Below are 20,101 nucleotides of genomic sequence, written 5' to 3'. Positions count from 1 at the left end.
TTATTGTTCCAACACCCCCTCCCTCCCTCCTCCTCTTCCTCCTCTTCCTCTCTTATTCTCTCTTATTCTCTGTTATTCTCTATCTCGCATTTACTTATTTTCTAATCTATAGTTATGCTTGCTATCTAATAAGCTATTGCTATTTATTTATTTATTTGATTCATTGAGATCATTCCACTAATTTCTTCTTCTTCTTATTCTTCTCCTCCTCCTATTCCTCTTATTGCTCCGATTGTTCCATTCTGAAAGCAAATAGAATTCATACATTGACTAAAAAAAAAAAAAGATGATTTATTTGTGAAACTAACTAATTAACAACAACAACAACAAGGACTTGCCCACATGTCTGTGTGTATGTGTGTGTGTTCTGTTCTATTCTGTTCTATTCTAATTCATTCTATTTAATTCTCCTTTATCTTTTTAGATTTCTTTTTTCTTTTTTTTTTTTTTTTTTTTTCGTTTTTATTCCCCCACCCCATCTAATGTGTCTTTCCTTATTAAGAGATTTTACATTATACATTATTATTAATATTAATCTTTTCACTATTGCTATCATTGCTGAAAGAGAAAGAGAGAGAAAGGGAGAGAGAGCATGGTTTTGTTGTGTTCTTATTGTTCAATAACAACATTTATTATTATTATTATTATTATGTTGCACTTTTCGTTATATATGTATACGATACTCATTTTAATTCTGAGTTGTCGTTCTTTTCTATCTATCTTGTCCATATATCCTCCTATTTTTTTTTTTGGCTCCTTGTCTTGGTTAGCCTTTTCCTTTTCCTTCTCCTTTTCCTTTTCCTTTTCCTTTTCCTTTTCTTTCTCGGAAGTGTTATTGTTTATTGTTAAACCTAATTTTTATGATTGTCATAAACCATATAACATTTGAGTCAATTTTTTTCTTTTTTTCTTTATTGTTTATTGTTTATTGTATATTGGTTATTGTTAATGATCTCCTATTTTTCTAATCTAAATCTCTACTTTATGTTTCAAATATCTATTGAAGTAAGGAGAGAGAGACAGAGAGAGAGAGAGAGAGAAAATGGAAAAATATTTGGAGAGAGGGGGAGGGAGGGCGGAATGTTTAAATGTCAAAGATTTAGTTTATACATTATACTACATTGTTTTTTGTTGACAAATTAGTGAACTCCGTTGTTGTATTTGTATTTGTTATTGTTGTTGTTGTCATTATCGTTTACATTTTATTCAAGAATATCAAAAAAATGTTGTTGTATTTGGTAATATATCTTATTCATTGCCACTTTCCATAACACAACAACAACAACAACAACAACACCCCCCCTCCCCCTCTCCCTCCCTCCCTTTCCTCCTTTTTAAGGCATTTTTTTTCTTCTATTTTCTTCAAACCATAATCGTTCCTCTTCTATCTTCTATCTTCTATTTATGCTGCTCCACCCCCTCCTTCTCCTCCTCCTCTTCTCAATTCATTATTTCTTGGTCTAAAACAATTACTTCACATCAGTTGATTTTTTCTTTCTCTAAATCTTGACTGAAAAAAAAAAAAAAAAAAAAAATTTTTTAGTAGATTGTTGAGATTCTTTGTGTTGTATTGACAATTGATTAATTACATACTTTACATACATTACATACTTTCCTCTACCTGCTGCATTATTAGAAAGAGAAATGGTGGTGGTAGTGCTGGTAGTGCTGGTAGTGCTGGTAGTGCTGGTGGATGGATGGTGTTTTCTCAATTCAAGCTTTCTAGATTGATGTTACAATAATGATCCAATGGTGTTTACTTTCCCCACCCCCCTCTCCCACTGGTCCTCCCACTGGTCCTCCTCTCCTCTAATAATAATAATAATAATTTTTTTTTTTTTTTTTGCCTAGAGGGTGCTGTTAATGATTCTCAATTTTTATGACAACTTTAATCGATTTTACAAAAAAAAATAGAAAAATTCTTCATTAATCTTTCGGATTCTACCGATTTCAAAAGAAAAAAAAAAAAAGGTTAGTTGATGATGATGATGTGGAGAAATGGTTGCATTTTTTTTTTTTTTTTTTTTTTTTTTTGGCATTTGCACCTTGTCTATCTTATATCTCATCATTCTTTTTTTTAGCAATTAGTTTAACCATTACTACAGAATAAACTCATGTTGGAATATTATAAAAATTGAATAAACAAATAATAATAATAATAATAAAGATTTAGATATGTATACATATATATATACACTTTCAATTGCTTTCGGATGAAATATTCTTTTGTGTGGGTGTGTGAGTGTGGTGGTGAAAACACATTTTCCCTTTCCTTTTTTCCTTTTTTTTTTTTTTTTTGCAACATCAAAAACTAATTCATCTTCCCATACCAGACGTTAGTTATGATCAAAAATAAACATTACCAATCAATAATCAAGTATATATAGAATCGAATCTAGAGTAAACCTTGACTGAGTTGCTTTATTTTTTTTTTTTTTTTTTTTAAAAAAGTCTTGTAAATACTTTCAGTCTTCTTCTAATATGGAAAATATATCTTTACTAACAAAAACATTCATCATTATTTGAAAATTGAGCAAGAGCAAGAAGCAAGAGAAAGTTTTTTTTTTTCAATCTAAAGAATAACATTACAACAGCAACTAATATAATGGAATTAAAGCTGTAATTTCAAATGAGCCCATATATATAGCTGTTGTTTATAGCAATTGAAGAAAAAGTATGAATATTGAGGTGGCGGGGGTGGGGGAGGGGGAGGGCGGCGGCGGCGGGAAGGTTCAAATTGTAAGTAATTCCTATTGGGTGTATTTCTTCCTCTCATAAATGAATACAACAATAATAAACCACCACCAACACCACTACCTGTTTTTGATCTAATATTCCATGAATTTTCTTAATCAATCCTTTAAAGATATGGATGAGGATGAGGAAGAGGTGGAAAGATTGGAGTTACACACGTTTATTATTCTATTTCTTCTGTTTTTGTGAATGGAGATATAATTTATTATTATAATTGTTTAAATCTGACTACACTTACTAATTATAATATAATCAAGAAGAATAATTGCTATTTAGAATTACATCATTTAATTTTTTTTTTTATTAACAAGAATCCATTCTTCAATTTTTGAATCTGAATCTGAATCTGGATCATCTGGATCATTTTTTAAATTAGATATGTGATCATTAAAAAACGAAAACAAAAAATGTTCGAAATTAGGGTGTGTAACATGGCTAATTATTAAGGATCAGCGGAATGTTACATATTGGTAGAGAACGTACTAAGGAAAATAATACACTAATCTATTTCCTTTTATGGTAACACTTGGACATAGTAGCTCGTCCAGTGGAAAAAGGATTTTTTACTATATAAAGAGTAGAATCCTCATGATTTTGTTGTATATATTTTCTACGTAAGCAAGCTTAATACTATAGACACCTTTCACCTACGCAGGTATCGCTTTCGATTTCAAATAAAAAAAAAAGAAAACAAAAGAAAACAAAGACTATATAATATATGGAGCCGATTTAATTGGTTATGATACATGAGTATTTGGAATTATTCATTAAGATCAATGATGATAGGAAAGGGGGTGTGTACATTATCAAAAACATAAGAAAAAGAAAAAAAAAGTCCATGGATAAACAACGGTTTTACATTATTTCTGGAAAACCTCTAACCTCTAACCCCTATATATCTATATATCTAAATGATATTGATCCAATATAAATAATTGCTATGGGGGGCCGGGGGGGAGGGGTAAGGGGAGGGATTTTTCAAATTGCTTTGAATGAATGATATAAAAAAAAAAAAAAAAAAATATTGAGAATAATAATAATAATTCGTCATCAACGGAATACAAACAATTAAATTACATTTATTAGTTTTAAATTTTGGAATAGTAATATCTTACTAATAATAAAAGATAAAGGAAATTTATAATTTCCCCAGAAACAACAACCAAAAAGAAAAAAAAAAAAAAAAACAGAACAGAACAGAACAGAACAGAACAGAACAGAACAGAACAGATTTAATTTAAAACGTTTTGATAAAATCAATAAGGAGGACCTATCAATAGCAGGGGACAATTATTGCTATGGAATAATAAAACTAAAAAAAAAAGGATGCAAACTTTCAACAATCATCAACAACAACATTGAAATCAACCCCATACAAAAAAAAGAGAGAGAGTAACTAAGTACGTACGAAAAATCCCCCCCCCCCCCACACACACACACACACATACTCAGCCCAAGTTTATTTCAACCCATCCACACAAAACAATAACGTAAATTGATGAAAAAAAAAAAACTAATTAAATATAAATCTCTAAGTTGAGTATTATCCTTTTCTAGACAAGAATTATCATATCAAATAATCGGAATCAATATATATTAAACATACAAATAAAACAATCTTAAAGAATGGGGGAAATATTAATAAAATATTAGATATTATTACCTTATTGAGATTGACATCTTATCTTATCTTATCTCTTGGTTGATTCCTTCTTTTTTTTGTCAATTGGTAGCATTGGTGGGGGGTGTTTTGTAATAATAATAATACTATATTTATAAGTAATTACGTACGGATTTCCGTCATTTTTTGTTTGTTTGTTTGTGTGTACAAATGTCAAAAAAAATTTTTTTTTTCTTTTTTTTATTTTAGTTCCATAATAATTAGTGTGAACTTAATCTTTAGTAAGAGCAGTAGTAGTAAGATGTAAACTATTTGTTTTTTTTTTTTTTTTTGATCAATTATGTATATTCTATAAAAAGGAAAATTCATAAACCGTAAATGCAAAATTTATATATTATATTATCCAAAATAAACCATTCAGGAGGTGAGGTGAGGTGGAAACATCAACAGTTTAATATTGTTGAATAAAAAAACATAAAGCTTTTGTTTGAACAACAACTATTGTATCTTCAGAAATAGTTATGTAGTGAGTAATATTGTACTTATTCCTCTATTTCGACCATTTTGAGAACCAAATATTTATTTATTTATTTATTTGAATCTCTTTTAATTGTTATTTGTAATTCTCTTTTTTTTTTGTTATGTTTCTTGGTACTATTGCTGATGTTTCTGCTACTGCTACTGCTACTACTGTTGCTAATGTACGTGTATTGTAATTGAGTATAATTTAATATTCTTGGCATTTATCAATTGATTGTGATTCATACTGATATGAATAATAATAATTGTTGCTGTTCGTTTATAATTCCAGGCTCCACCTAAACAACATTTGTTTGCATTAGTGGTGGTGGTGGTAATAATACTAAAACATTTCTTGATTTCATTTTATGTAGTCTCCCTCCCCCCCTTCCCACCATGAGGCTATGTTTTAATTGAACAAAGTCCTTGTTGAATATGGTTATGATATGAGTATTTTCATTTTTTTTTTTTTTTTTAGTAGTTAATTTCAAGTATCAGTGTAATTACTTAATACTTAATCAATAAAACATTCTTGATGATATATAACCCCTGAGGCACCTACTAAAAAAATAAATAAATAAATAAATAAATAAATAAATATCACTAATACTAATTTATCTATTGGCTAGTTTCATATTGTTCAATGTTTTCTCTCTCTCTCTCTCTCTCTCTCTCTCTTTTCTTTTTTTTTTTTTTTTTCTCTCGCTAAAAATCTTGTTTTGTTTTATTGATACATTATTTGTTTATATCGCTTCTAATTCAAAGTAAATATCATCTTATAATTACTAATCAAATCTATAACGGAACAAAATAAGAATAATTTTATTTGATTTAAGTAAAAAAAGTATCCAATATCTATAGTATATATGCACAACAAGATTATTTTGAATCTGGGTGGTTGATCAAAAACCGTTTTTTTTTTTTTTTTTTGTATATATAAATATATATATATTAAATCTCCGGAAATTGAACTCATTCGGGGGGGGTTTTTTTTTCTTTGATTCCGATTCCGATTCCGATTCCGAACCTGACTCTTTTTTCAACTCCTCAATGAGAATTTGTTGATGAATTTTGTGTTAATTAATTATCCAACTAAATATATATAACGACTGTGTTTCTAAACTCCGACCACTCATTATAGTATTAGGAACTAGTGATTATATAAACTGATGTTCCACAATTGTTTATATATATAGATATATATAGATATATATCTATGTATATTTAGTTATTACCACAATATTCAACATTACTTAATGAAATAAATCGAATATTTTAAATGTAATTTATTGTAACCCAAAACAGATTGACCAGTTTTGCAGATAATTCAGCATACATTCCCATATTTACCCGAATGTAAACAATGCAGTCCTCCTCTTCATCCTTCTTCTTCTTTCTGCCCACGTGAAGGAATATTACAATGAAATAAGTAGTGGTGGTGGTAGTGGTAGTGGCGGTAGGTGATTTTTCTTGATAATTTCAATTTAGTCTCCTTACTAAATTGTTCTTTCTTGTTTTTTTTTTTTTTTTTTTTTAGATCTTTAGAAGATTCTTCTGTTGTCAATACCACCATCACCACCACCACCATCACATGGGGATTATCATCATAAATGTTTCTATACTAAAAATTTTAATCTATGCTTGCAATCTAATTGAATTTTTGAAGAGAGAAAAACAACAAAGACTGAAACTTGATTTAGTAATTAGAGACAACAATTTAAATAATTGTCTAACCGTTATCATCAACCACATATAACACATTACCTAGAAATTGTTTTTGCTGTAGATCTTTTATTACAATCTCTAGAGCTATTGATATTAATGTTGTGATAATAATAATAACTAAAGCCTTGAATAGAATCCAATTTAATTGATTGTTGATAAGAAATTTTTACAAGTAATAGGGTGAAAAAGTGTTAAGATAATTACATGATTCAAATCTGATAAGATAAGATAAAATAAAATAGAATAAAATAAAATCATTCGTCACCTCCTCCTCCCCCCAACTCCACTCCACAAGTAAAAAAAAAAAAAAAAACTCATATACTTGAAAAATGACAGTTCCGTGGATAATAATTATTCAATACTTAACTCCCATGATCACCTACCTACATGCCCAACTAATTATCAAATTTTTTTTTTTTTTTAGTATTATTCTAGGAGAACGGAAATCTGCATTAAACTAAAAATGAAATGAAATCAGTTAAAACGATTAAATCTCACACAATATCAATATCAATATCAATATCAAAATTAAATTAAATTAAATTAAATCTTATTTAGTTTACTCTAATCCCAATTAGTCTGTTTCTTTTTTTTTTTTTTAGACTAGAAAATGCGCTCACGGTTAAGACAATTTTACAAAACCAATTAACAAAATTGTACAAGTTATTAGTTGTATAGGACAATTATTCCTTTTGGGGTTCTTCACTTGTATCATTTGTATATATAGTTGAGTTATGAAATCTATATCAGTATTAGTGGTCTTATCCAGATTAATTAAACACCTTGATTAAAACTACTATTACTACTACTACTACTACTACTACTACTACTACCACTACTAGTAAAACCACAATTACAACCAAGTTATTCTATAGGCAAAGAATTATGTGAACTAATTCTGTGGTTTCGATTTATATTTCAGTCATTTTTTTGTACTACTAAGACCAAATAATTATTTTTCCTATTTGATAATAATCATTTGAATTTCATTCAAAATTTATTAAAAGTAACAACTTATTAATCTGTTCAAAGATATATTAAAAAAAAAATACAGGAATATAGTATTATTTATTGTTTCGTATGATAGTGTGTAGTATTGTAACAAGAACTTATTTGAAATACTGGGTTGGGTTAAAAAAAAAAAAAAAAAGGTTCTTAACACAACTTCTTAGAAATCATTGTTTATATATATATATGTGTGTGTGTGTGTATGTGTGTGTGTGTTATTTAAGATGTATAGATTTAATTACAATAAATAAACTTGAGTTGTTGTTATAAGTTCTTTTAATGAGTTGTATTTTTTTTGTTTTTTTTTTTGCAACAATTTTCATGGATAAAAATAGGAATTTGTGTTTCGGGGTATAGATATTTATTTACTCCTTGTTTTTTTTTTTTGCAACTTTTCCCCACAAATGAAACAACATAACAATCGTTTTAAAGATTTGAAAAAATCAAAATCATTAAATTTCATCAATTCAATAGTTGAATCAAAAAGAATTATTAATGATTGTTCAGAAAAGAATTCAATAAATACTAATAGTACTACTACTAATAATAATATTTGTATCACCAATAATACCAACATTACTACTGATAATGATGATGATCTTGTTAAAAAATTCTCATTAACTCGAACAATTAATCATGAAAATGATTCAATTGATCTGTCTATTTCCAAAGAATTTAATAATCTTAATACGACAATTAAGAATGATAATAGTAATTGGATTAGAAATTTCATACAATCTAACAACAACAACAACAACAACAACAACAACAACAAAGACAATCCAAACAGTTTTTATTCTTTTAATCATGAATTGAAGAATGTTGTTTCCGTTACCCCCACTTCTTCTTCTTTTTCTTCTTCTTCTTCTTTGTCGTTTTCACTGTTGAATTTTAGCTTTTATGGAGATTCAATTCATGATTTTACAGTAAAACACAAACATTCAATGACTACTACTACAAAACAACAACAACAACACCAACAAAATACCTATTTTACCCAAAAGTATAATAATAATTTCTTCAATATCAATAAGAAACGAAACGACAACAGAAACTTTAAAAATAAATTTTACAATTGGTTATCAATATTTAATCATCAAAATGTAATTGACTATGATAATGATACAATTTATTATAACACTTGTGGATCAAGTATTTATTCCTAAACAAAAAGAAAAAAAAAAAAACAAAAAGAAACTATTTATTTTGCTTCAAATTCCATAGCATCTTTTATGACACCAATTATAGCACTAGTTTGAATTTTATCATTACCACCTTTTGAAATTCCATATTCTATATCACTTAATCCTTTTAAAATTTCTAATCTTGTTTTCAGTTTCAATTTATAATTATTTAAAATTTCAATAAATCCTGTGATTAAATCAATTAAAGCTAATCCTTTAATAATTTTATATTTATTTAAAGTTAAATAAGCTGTAGTCCAATCATCTTTTAATATTGAATCTAAACAAGTTTCAATATCTTGAGGATATGGAGCTCCAATACAATCATAAATCATATCAACATTTATTTCAATATTTTCATCATCACCTAATGCAGCTTTACATGATTGTAAAACATTTAATGCTCGTCTCATATCACCATTTGATAATTTTAATAATGCATCAATGGCATCAGAAGAAATATTAACATTTTCTTTAATAATCACAATATTTAATCGATCTTTAATAGCAGAAATATCAATAGGTGTGAATCTAAATCTAGTACATCTAGATATTAATGCTGGATTCAATTTATGAGAATAATTGGCTAAAATACAAAATCGACAATTTTTCGTGAATTTTTCAATGACTCGACGTAATGAATTTTGAGCTATATTAGTCATAGCATCAGCTTCATCTAATATAATTAATTTAAATTGATCATTATTAATAGAATTATTTTTAGTAAATATTTGTCGAGTACTAGCAAAATTTTTAATTTGATTACGAACAACATCAATACCACGATCATCTGATGCATTTAATTCTAAAATCATATCTTTATAATTAATAGATCCATAAATTTCTTTAGCTAATGCAATTATTGTTGAAGTTTTACCAGTACCCGGTGGTCCATAAAATAATAAATGAGGTAATTTCCTCGTTTCAACAAATTTACGAACAGTATCAACAATTTCTTGTTGTCCTTTAACTTCTTCAAGATTATCTGGACGATATTTTTCCACCCTAAAAAATAATGTTAGTATTAGGAGGTATCAATAATAATATTCGTGATGATTTATACATACCATGGTAAATTGTCTTTGGATTTAACTGGCATTATGATTGTGGTGTTGTATAAGAATTGATTCTTTCTTGAACGCGTCCAAGAAGAAGAAGAAGAGTAATTAATTTTTTTTTTTTTTTGGAGGGGGGTGCTCACAAATTTTATGTACGTGTCTCAACGATGCTTTTCTTTGCTTCTCTATCTATTAAATTCTATTTAAACATCTAACTGACTAACTAACTAACTAACTATATGATAACCATTAAACTAATGGAAACTACAACAATTGTCCAATTAACTATCAATTTCATGGCTCCACTTTTATCTATTTTTAATGGTCCAAGATAATTACAACTTGGCCATTGATCAGATACATGAACATCCCAATAATAACTTAATTTAATTGAATCATTTTTTGTAGGGCATAAAAATCCAAAATCAGCAGGACAATCTCTTACAATTGCTTGACAAACATTAACACAAGGTAATACTTCATAATAATCATGAATTGGTTGAATAATTTCTTTTAAAAAATCATTTCTTTGATTAGTAGAATTTCTTTGAATATATCCCGTGAAATTTTTACTTGAACATCGAGGTATAGTTACGGCACATAACCAATTTTTATAACTTTGAGCACAATCATGACAATTTTTTAAATTAGAATAAATGGCTTCAGGTACAGTATCACAAGCAATTTGTTGTAAACCTTTCAGAAAATTTGTATATAATGATTTAGCATAATCATCATATAATTTTTTCGTTAATGTTTTATTGTCAACATTACCACCATTTAAATTTAATAACAGTGAATTACCAATAGCAGGAACACTATAAGCCACTTGATCACAAAATTCTAAATCATAAATCAATTCACAAGCAGTACCATCCATAGTTTCAAATTCAAACGGTCGAAGTACAGCACCACCATATTCTACTCCTTCAAAATCCATAACAATATAAGCAATATATTTTGTACTAGCATTTAAATTTTCTACCATAAATTGTTGTTGTATAGAACCATGACGAGCAATAAATTTTGTTTCAATATTTTCTGGTTTAATTAATACTGGACCACTACGTACTGCACACCAACTATTATTCATTCCTTGAAAATAATCTTTATTATCATAAGAATATAAATATAATGAAAATTGAGAATTAGTAGCATTTAAATTCAGATAATTCCCAGTAGATAATTTCGTAAGATTCCCAGTTACTATTAATGCACTATTATCATCAACATCAACTATTGACCCCCATGTTCGATCATCCCATTGGAATACTAAATCATGTTGTGATACCCCAATTTGATAAGTCCATTGTGCCGTACGATTAGTATTTTCTGGTGCTCTAACTGCAATATATAAGATCTTCTCCGGTACAGGGTTGCTGGTGCTGGTGGAGCTGGTGGTACTAGTAGTATCATTATTGGCGGTATCAGTTAAAGGTAAATCAGCTAAACCTTGGAAAAATCCATTTTTAAATAATTGCATTTGTCCAATTTCATTATTAGTAAACATGGTTGAATTAAATGAATAATATACTGCTAATGAAGTATCATTTTCTAATAAATTTGGTGGTTGAGTACAAATATTCCCACTTAAAAAAATTAAAAGTTCATAAAAATCTCCAATTCCTGATTGTGTATCAACACTAAATGAATAATATTTAGTTTCTGATTGAAGAATTGTATCTCTAATCGGAGTAAATTCTTGTAATCCTTCACCTGATGATGAAGAAGATGAAGAACTAGAAGAAGAAGATTTGGAATCAAAGTTTTGAACTTGAAATACATTGTTGTTGTTGTTGATAATACTTTCTGTGAGATTTGTAGATGGTTGTAAATCTTGAAATAAATCAAAATGTTGACAATATGATGAATTTATTATTAGAAATGGTAGTAGTAGTAGTAGTAGTATGAAAGGTATCATATGGAGGCTAGTTTATTAATGGTTAAATAAATATAAAAGTTGGGAAGATATTTTGAGTTAACGATTTTTTTTATACACACTAAATACTAAATACTAAAAAAAAAAAAACGAGGCGAGGCGAGGCGTATTTTATATACAAACTAATTCTAAATCTAATTCTAATTCTAATTCATCCAATATGCTCTCACAATATTGATTGATTCATCTTAACCAATTGATTTGGGAAATTACTACTACTACTACTACCAAATGAAATAATTATCAATAAGATATCAACAATGCAATTTCCAAACCATCCCTATTCTTGTTGTCTTGTCCACCCCAAAAAAAATTGACTCGCTACATGATTCAATCTACAACAAACTATAATAATATTAGATTAAATTGATTGATTGATAAATAAATAAATAAATAAATAAATAAATAAATAAATAAATAAATAACTATATATATATATATGACAAATTCTCTTTTCGTTGTTTGTTTTTAAAATATCCCTAAAAATTTCTTCTTCTTCTTTTTATTATTATTGTTATCTCTTGGTTTAATTTCATCACGAATATGTTCTAATACATCAGGATGAGATTTTCTTGCTTCTAATTTAGGTCGATCCACTGAATCATCACTATGACTCAAACATTTATGTAACATACTTGGTTTTTTCCTTCTACTTTGAATAGATGGTTTTTCCAAATTACCAAATCTTAATGAAGTCTCCGGTAATTCTGAAGAAGTTGTTGTTGAAGAAGTTGTTGCTGTTGTTGTTGTTGTTGTTGGAGACAGAATATCGTCAATTTTAATTGATGGAGGATCTTGTTTTTGTGGTGAAGAAGATGATGTTGATACTATTGGAGTTCCAAATGATGAAGTTGATCCTGAAATTGGAGTATTTACTGCCAGTTCAGTTTTAATTTTATTTAATTTCAATTGTTCTTTAAGTTCTTTAAATGATAATGATGGTTTATTACCATTAATACCACTACCACCACCACCACCGGGTGCTGATGGATCTAACATTGATTTAGTCTTATAAGGAACATTACCAAATGAATTTGATCCAGTGATTTCTCGAGCTAATTTAGCACCATTACCAATAAAATTTGGTTGAATACTAATGATTTCTGTACATAATGCAACTGATTCATCTGATATTAATTTAACCATATCAGCATAATAATTTTCATTATTAATTGATTGAGTTTGTTCCAAATGTTGTAAATCTTTTTGTAAATCTCGTTTATGTTCAAGATATACATCAGCTACTTCAATAAATGAATCATAACTATCTTCTGATGACATAGATACCGATGATTGAATTGATCTCACATCATTTTCATCGTCATCGTCGTTGTCATCGTCGTTGTCGTTGTCGTTGTTGTTGTCGTTGTTGTTGTCGTCGTTTTCCTCACCTAATTCTGAATCATCTTCTTCCTCGTTGTTGGTATTTCCATTTTCAAGTATATTATTCAGAACATTCAATTCATTTTGTTGATCAATTGTTTTCGCATTAATAGTACCATTCAATTTATTTTGTAAATCATATTCAAATTCACACATATTAACTGCTGGTACTGCTATTACTGGTAATGGGAAATTTTTAATTAATCTATCAGTTAATTTTGATGATTGCCATGATCTTAATGGTGCTCCAACTCTTGCATTAGGTTTTGCTCCGGTACATACTAAACTTGGTTCATATAATCGATACATATCTTGTAAAACCCCTTTAGTGTCTCCTTCTACTAATTCAACGGTGATTCGAGTAATAATTTTAGGATTTATTACTTTCATAATATAATCCATTAAATTATTAGCTATTTTGACAATATTTTCTGGACGACTTTTTTCTTTTAATCTAATGAAAGGATCATATATATCAGATGTTGGTTGAAATGGTTGTGATTCATCAGTTCGACTTCTTTGTGGTGATAAAGTGTTACCCCGAATTAATGATGATTGACTACCTATTTTGGCAGGTGATAATGACATTCTTGTTCTAGAAGTAGATCTTCTTGATCGATCTTTATAATCTTTGGTATTCAATAAACAAGGATCAATAGAAGCAATAATTATAATATGATCACCATCTTCAATAAATTTACTAAGAATCCAATCTAATGCTACCCAAGTATGAATTCTACCACTAATATATACTAATATTGTTCGAAACATTGGTCTTATAATACGATACAGTTGATCTTTATATAATTGATCAAATTTTTTATGAGATTTTTTCAATGTACAAAATCTTTTCGTAGTAATTGGAGTACTAGGATATTGAATCATTTGTGCTATATCTAATCGAGTTTCTAAATCTAAATCTTCATAATTTAATGAAGTTCTATTAGGTGAAGGAGATAATCTTGATGATCCAACATTTCCTAAAGGTGATGGAGTTCGTAAAGTGTCACGACCTCGTCCAAGACCTCGACCACGACCAATACTTGAACCTACCAGATATCCTGGTAATGAATTATTAGGATTGTTATTATTTGTCCCAGATAAACGATCTCTATTTTTTAATTTATATAATTCCCAACCAAAATCATCATCAGGATCAGGTATATCATCCATATCATATTGAATATTTATATCATCAAATGATACTTGTTTAACGTATTGTCTAGGTTGGGGTTGGAGTTGGGGTTGAGCTCCAGGGGTTGGTTTCTTGTCAGTAAATTCAACAAATCGATAATTATCCGATTGTTTATTTCTTAAAGAATTATATAAATCATTGGCTTGTTGTCTTTTTGATTTATTGGTCAGATCACCATTAGTAGTAGTAGTAGTAGTAGTGGTTGATGAATTATTCATCAAAGTTGATTTATTGTTAGTAGTTGTATTGGTTGTTGTTGTAGTGCTATTATTATTATTATTATTATTAATAATGTGATGGCCACTACGATCTTTATCAGTAATTAATTCGGTATCACTATGAATTTGAGTAAGTTGAGGTGCAGTATTTAAATGAGTTAAAGGAGGTGGGAGTTTAGATTTGGTAGTGGGTGAAGTGGGTGAAGTTGGTGAAGTGGTGGAATTCATTATTATTAAATATTATTGAATCAAGAATAAGAAGAATATGAAGAATATGAAGAATATGAAGAATGAATGATAATTAAATTCTTGGCGCAAAATAAAAGAATTATTATTATTCAATATGTTGAAAAAAGCGTCACAAGAGAGTTAAATATTATCTCTCTCTTTCTCTCTCGATGGGTTTTGGTAATTGTTTAATATATTTGATATGTTGGTAAGATTATTATTATAGATTGAGATTAAGATTGGAAAAAGAAATTGAGATAGCAATATTAAATAAAACTTGATGGATGGATGGGCAGGAAGGAAGGAAGGAAGGAAGAAAGGGGAAAAAAAAAAAAAGAAAAAGAAAAAAACAATTGAACAAAATTGATTGATTGATTGATTGATTGAAATTGGAATGCAAAAACTTCAATTATTGTCTGTTTTCTTCTTGTAATATCTTCTCATATCATTGGGGGTTATTCTCTATATCTCATCTATATACAATGTATATTTCACTTCTATTCTATATTTGTATTAATCTGTGCTTTTCTTCTGCCCCCCCCCTCACTATAATTATATTCAGCAACTTTATCAACTAAGTCAATTGCCGCTTAAAAAAAAAAATAAACCGTTTAAATTTTTACTACCAGTCCAGTCTTTCCCAACAATTTACTTACAAACTATTACTGCAATTTCTTCTAATTATAATTATTATTATTGGTCAATACTTGTTACAAGACTTTCTCAATAATTATGTTCTTTATAAAATGTTTCCCGCTAGTTATAGAGCTTTTATTGGATTAACTTATATCTTAATCACATTCTTGGTGAGTAAGGGGCGGGTTGATTTTGTAAAATGTTTAGAAATATATATTGACTAAGATTTATAAAACCCTAATGAACATCTCTTCCCCCGGATTATCACTCTTTGTGATGATCTTGTTCTTACTATACAAGAAGAAGAAGAAGAAGGTGGCGGAGAAATATAATTTATGGAACAAAATTGGGAAATCTTAAAACAATAAAGAATATTCCAACCAATTAGAATTAATAATACAAGTAAGAAATTTTAATGATTCTTTCTTTCTTTCGGTTGGAACGGAATTAGACGAGATCTTTTGATTGATGGTATACAAATATACAATGTATATATATCCTTTTAATACTTTAAAATCATATATTTATTATCAATCTTAACCTAATTAGTTTATTCTTTAGAAGTTTAATCAAATCTCAATTTCAATTTCTATTTCTATCTTCTAGTCACAATTGGAACAGTTTAAAATAATGAAGTTTTTTGTTTTGTATTAATAGGCGGCGATGTTTACACGTGACCAGTTCATTAAACATAATTTACTACTTCCTATACTATACTATACTATATTATATTATATTAAATTCACCTATATATCTATCAATTCTTCTCCCTTACCATGTTAAGATTATAAAATTTCATTTAAAAATTGAACAATTTGATAAATCCCAAAATATTTTTCTTTATTAATAGTTTGTAAATTCATGGTTGGATTTTTTTGAAATTCTTTTAATATATCATTTTCAAATATCATACTACCATCATGAATCCCATTAGGTTCAATAATACATTTAATATAAGCACCATCAGTATCAGTATCAGTATCAGTATTATTATTATTATTATTATTATTATTATTATTATTATTATTATTATTATTATTATTATTATTGTGGTTACTAACAAATTGATGAATATTATTATCAAATATTCCTTGAGTATGTTTAATTGGCAGAGATAAATTTGAATTTAATGCATATTGACACCAATTTAATATATCATCACGTAAAGTTTCATATTCTCCCATAATAACAAATGTTGAATACCCTGATTGTTTTAAAGTATCAATAGATTCCCAATCTTGATGATTATAAGGTAAATTTCCTGGTGAAATGGTTAAATTTGCTGGTGATAAATCACCCATTAATGGAGTTGTATCTTGAATTAATTCTTTAACTGCTTTCCATTCAATTATATCATATTTATTATTATCATACATTGAATGACCTTTGGTATAATCAGATAATTCAGGAACAATTTTACACCAAGGACTAATTAATATTAAACTTTTAGGATAAGGTAAATTTTTACAATTAGTTATTCGTAAATGTTGAAGAAATGTAATAGCTAAATTACCTCCAGCAGAATCTCCCATTAATATTATATTAGTATTTTCTTGATAAATTAAATTTTTATAAGTTGAAATTAATTGATTTAATTGATAAGGCATTTTATAACCTTTACTAGCTAATTTATAATCCAAAACTAAAATTGATAAATTATTCTTCCTCTTCATTTTATCTTTATTGACATCATCATCATCATCATTATTATTATTATTATTATCTTTGAGTTGTGATGATGAATTTTTTAATAATTGATAAATTCCTAATAAACTTTCCATTTGATTTAATGAATTATCAAAATAATAAGAACCTCCATGTAAATAAATTATTATGGGATCATTTTTACATCTATTAATTGATTCATGAATCCAATAACTTTGATCATCAAATTTTTCACCAAAATTATTTAAATCTTTAATAAAATATCTTGTATGATATAAATATTTCATAATTTTATTTAATAAAAAATTTGTCAGAATAAAATTTAATGTTCCTTTATCAGATATTGGTAATAATTGAATTAATCGACATAATTTAATAAATAATGATTTTGAAAAATTATTTTGATATTTACCTGGTATACCTTTAATAAAAGGATATTTAATTATAAATGATAATAATCTAGTGGGAAGTAATAAAATTAAAAAGAATCCTTTAAATGTAATCATTATAGTTGATCCGTTGCTTCAATAATGAGTTGATTAAAGTAAGTGATTATGGATATACAAACACAAACACACACACAAACACACACACACACACACACAAATATAACTGATAGAAGTGAGATGAATATGTTGGATATAAAAATGGAAATGGAGAATTAAGTGAACTTTATATAAATTTCATTCATTCGTTCAACACTTTTTTGATGATTTTTTTTATAAATAAAGAATAGCAAGCAAATATGTAATAAATCAATTTTTACTGTTTAATGATTAATTTTAAGCCATCATTAATTTTGTGTGTTGAATTGTTGAATTTGTTGAATTGTTGTTTTTCATTTATTTCATTTATTTGCGTGGATTAATATTTGATAAACCATGTTTCTACTGTTACTACTACTACTACTACTACTTCTTCTTCTTCTTCTTCTTTCTATTGTTTATTTAACAACTTAAGCTCTGCTATGATTAATTCGAACAGAGCGTAGGTGGTGGTGGTGGTGGTGATGATGATGGTGATCTTACTCAGAATTATACGACCAAACAATCCTATTTAATCTTTACTCTGATCTCTCTTTTGTTCTTTTTAAGAATTACAATCACCATCAACAATTTGAAATGTTGTTTTGTCGTTTATAATTTATATATATATATATACGTCATTGAGGCTTTAAATCATCGTTTGTATAAAATCCAATAAATCTTCTTTTCCTCTTCCTTCTTGTTGTTGTTGTTGTTGTTGTTGGAGTAGTTTGATTTATACGATGAAACAAATCATTACACATTTGTAGATTTTTACAATTCTTTTTCTAAACTTAATTATATCAAATTATTTATATATTAATAATAATTCTTATGATGCTTTGAGATATATCTATACATTACTACATTGGTTAATAATAAATTAGATCTCTTTTTCTTTTTTTTTTTTTTTGAATCTGAAACACCAAAAAATTGGTAAATAAAAAGCACCCACCCACTGGTGGTGGTGGTGATGGAACATAATCTGAGAATATATTAATAACCATTAATTAATTATAACATTCTCATAAGATAGTAAGACAACTTTATAAGTTAATTAATTAATTAATTAGCAAAAAAAAACAAAAAAATAAAATAGAAAACCGACAAAACTTGTAATCAATCTCCATTTCTTAATGAAAAATGAAATAGTTGTATAATTGGGATATTAAATAAACGAACAAAAAAGGAGGAGGAAGGAAGGAGGGAGGAAGGGAAGGCAACGATAATAATAAAACAACTGGGATACTTTTTTTTAAAAAAGCATATCTAAAGTACAACAAACACATAATGCAGCAAGACATCCCATTAAACAAGAATCATTACCTCCAGAACGTGGTTGTTGTTGAACATACATAGGTTGTTGTTGTTGATAATATCCACCACCACCTGGTTGTTGTTGATAATATCCACCTTGTGGAGGTGGTGGTCCATAAGCATTATATCCTTGTTGTTGTTGATGATGTCCACCACCACCACTAAACATTCCTCGATCTTGAGTTTGTTGAGAATAATTGGGTTGTGATTGTGGTACATAACTTTGTTGTGGTTGTGATTGTTGATTGTTATTGTAGTTTGGTGGAGGACCATTAGGTTTATTGAAATATTCGTCTTTTGACATTGTTTATTATATATATATGTGGGTGGTGTTATCTAAGATTGGGTGGATATATATATAGGGAGAATAATTTAGGATTAATTTATCTAAGTTTGATATAAATGGGGATTAGCAAATAAGGATTGATGGATGGGAGGAAAGATTTCAATAGATGCAGATGATTTATATAATCTGCGTTTATTTGTAGTAGTAGTAGTAGTGGTGGTGGTGGTTGTTGTTAATTTTTAAAATTAGACAAAAGAAGAAAATCGAGGCTATAACACTGTGTCTTGGCAGGAAGGCAATAAGAAAAACTCGTGATCTCTTTGGGGAAGGGGGCGTGTTTGTTCCAAATTTTTCTTAATTATAAATACGAACTTCGTTTTTTCTTTTTGTGTGCATATTGACACGACCATTTATACCTTTCTTCTTGTTCTTGTTCTTCTTCTTCTGAACTCTATTCATTACAAGTTTGTTAATCGAAGGTTAATCTACAATTGCTAATTATTCCAATATTACTAACAAATTCTAGTATTTATTGAAAACAAAATGATATTTATATTGATTTTGGTTAAAGAATGGATTTGTTTTATAGTTTAGAGAACTCACATCAAGAGAGAGAGAGATAGATTTGGTGAAAAATTGACTAAATCGTGTAAATTATTTCTTATCAGTTTAGTTTGTTTATAATCTTTATCAACTATTGTATAAACCTTTCCAGGTCATTCTATTGTAGACAAGAACTGAACTGTATTATACAAAATTATTGTACATTTATATATACTTATATAGTTATTTCATAAAAATAATAATAATAATAATAATAATAATACTTAAATTAACGAAT

General features: G+C 27.7%; 6 protein-coding genes and 1 pseudogene across 6 annotated transcripts, besides 2 other annotated features; 2 read left to right on the top strand and 5 right to left on the bottom strand. All coding sequences in view use genetic code 12, as the record gives it.

Moving 5' to 3' along the window:
* Nucleotides 1-1,090: 1,090 nt before the first annotated feature.
* CD36_53735 lies at nucleotides 1,091-1,126 on the top strand (annotated as a pseudogene).
* Nucleotides 1,091-1,126: a sequence feature (Similar to C. albicans FGR42).
* Nucleotides 1,127-3,162: 2,036 nt separating this feature from the next.
* Nucleotides 3,163-3,431: a mobile genetic element.
* A 4,600-nt stretch (nucleotides 3,432-8,031) lies between these two features.
* Nucleotides 8,032-8,793, top strand: CD36_53730 (conserved hypothetical protein; the record flags this gene model as incomplete). Its single annotated transcript, XM_002420623.1, has 1 exon — nucleotides 8,032-8,793. One exon carries the CDS (start codon nucleotides 8,032-8,034, stop codon nucleotides 8,791-8,793), a length of 762 nt encoding a protein of 253 aa, XP_002420668.1.
* Nucleotides 8,794-8,828: 35 nt separating this feature from the next.
* Nucleotides 8,829-9,910, bottom strand: CD36_53720 (AAA ATPase family member, putative; the record flags this gene model as incomplete). The annotated part of the gene is made up of 2 exons (XM_002420622.1): nucleotides 8,829-9,816; nucleotides 9,879-9,910. 2 exons carry the CDS (start codon nucleotides 9,908-9,910, stop codon nucleotides 8,829-8,831), a joined length of 1,020 nt encoding a protein of 339 aa, XP_002420667.1.
* Nucleotides 9,911-10,104: 194 nt separating this feature from the next.
* Nucleotides 10,105-11,790, bottom strand: CD36_53710 (component of the high affinity calcium uptake system, putative; the record flags this gene model as incomplete). The annotated part of the gene is made up of 1 exon (XM_002420621.1): nucleotides 10,105-11,790. The coding sequence occupies one exon, from the start codon at nucleotides 11,788-11,790 to the stop codon at nucleotides 10,105-10,107; it is 1,686 nt and encodes a 561-aa protein (XP_002420666.1).
* Nucleotides 11,791-12,276: 486 nt separating this feature from the next.
* On the bottom strand, nucleotides 12,277-14,832 carry CD36_53700 (Jumonji-interacting protein 4 orthologue, putative; the record flags this gene model as incomplete). The annotated part of the gene is made up of 1 exon (XM_002420620.1): nucleotides 12,277-14,832. The coding sequence occupies one exon, from the start codon at nucleotides 14,830-14,832 to the stop codon at nucleotides 12,277-12,279; it is 2,556 nt and encodes an 851-aa protein (XP_002420665.1).
* Nucleotides 14,833-16,253: 1,421 nt separating this feature from the next.
* On the bottom strand, nucleotides 16,254-17,639 carry CD36_53690 (esterase/lipase, putative; the record flags this gene model as incomplete). The annotated part of the gene is made up of 1 exon (XM_002420619.1): nucleotides 16,254-17,639. The coding sequence occupies one exon, from the start codon at nucleotides 17,637-17,639 to the stop codon at nucleotides 16,254-16,256; it is 1,386 nt and encodes a 461-aa protein (XP_002420664.1).
* Nucleotides 17,640-18,912: 1,273 nt separating this feature from the next.
* CD36_53680 (hydrophilin-like plasma membrane protein, putative) lies at nucleotides 18,913-19,278 on the bottom strand (the record flags this gene model as incomplete). The annotated part of the gene is made up of 1 exon (XM_002420618.1): nucleotides 18,913-19,278. The coding sequence occupies one exon, from the start codon at nucleotides 19,276-19,278 to the stop codon at nucleotides 18,913-18,915; it is 366 nt and encodes a 121-aa protein (XP_002420663.1).
* Between the last annotated feature and the right edge of the window lie 823 nt (nucleotides 19,279-20,101).

Source organism: Candida dubliniensis, chromosome 5 (assembly GCF_000026945.1).
Source record: "Candida dubliniensis CD36 chromosome 5, complete sequence".
Taxonomy (NCBI): domain Eukaryota; kingdom Fungi; phylum Ascomycota; class Pichiomycetes; order Serinales; family Debaryomycetaceae; genus Candida; species Candida dubliniensis.
Note: the sequence above shows the minus strand (reverse complement) of the source record. Positions and strands in the feature narration are given on the sequence as shown.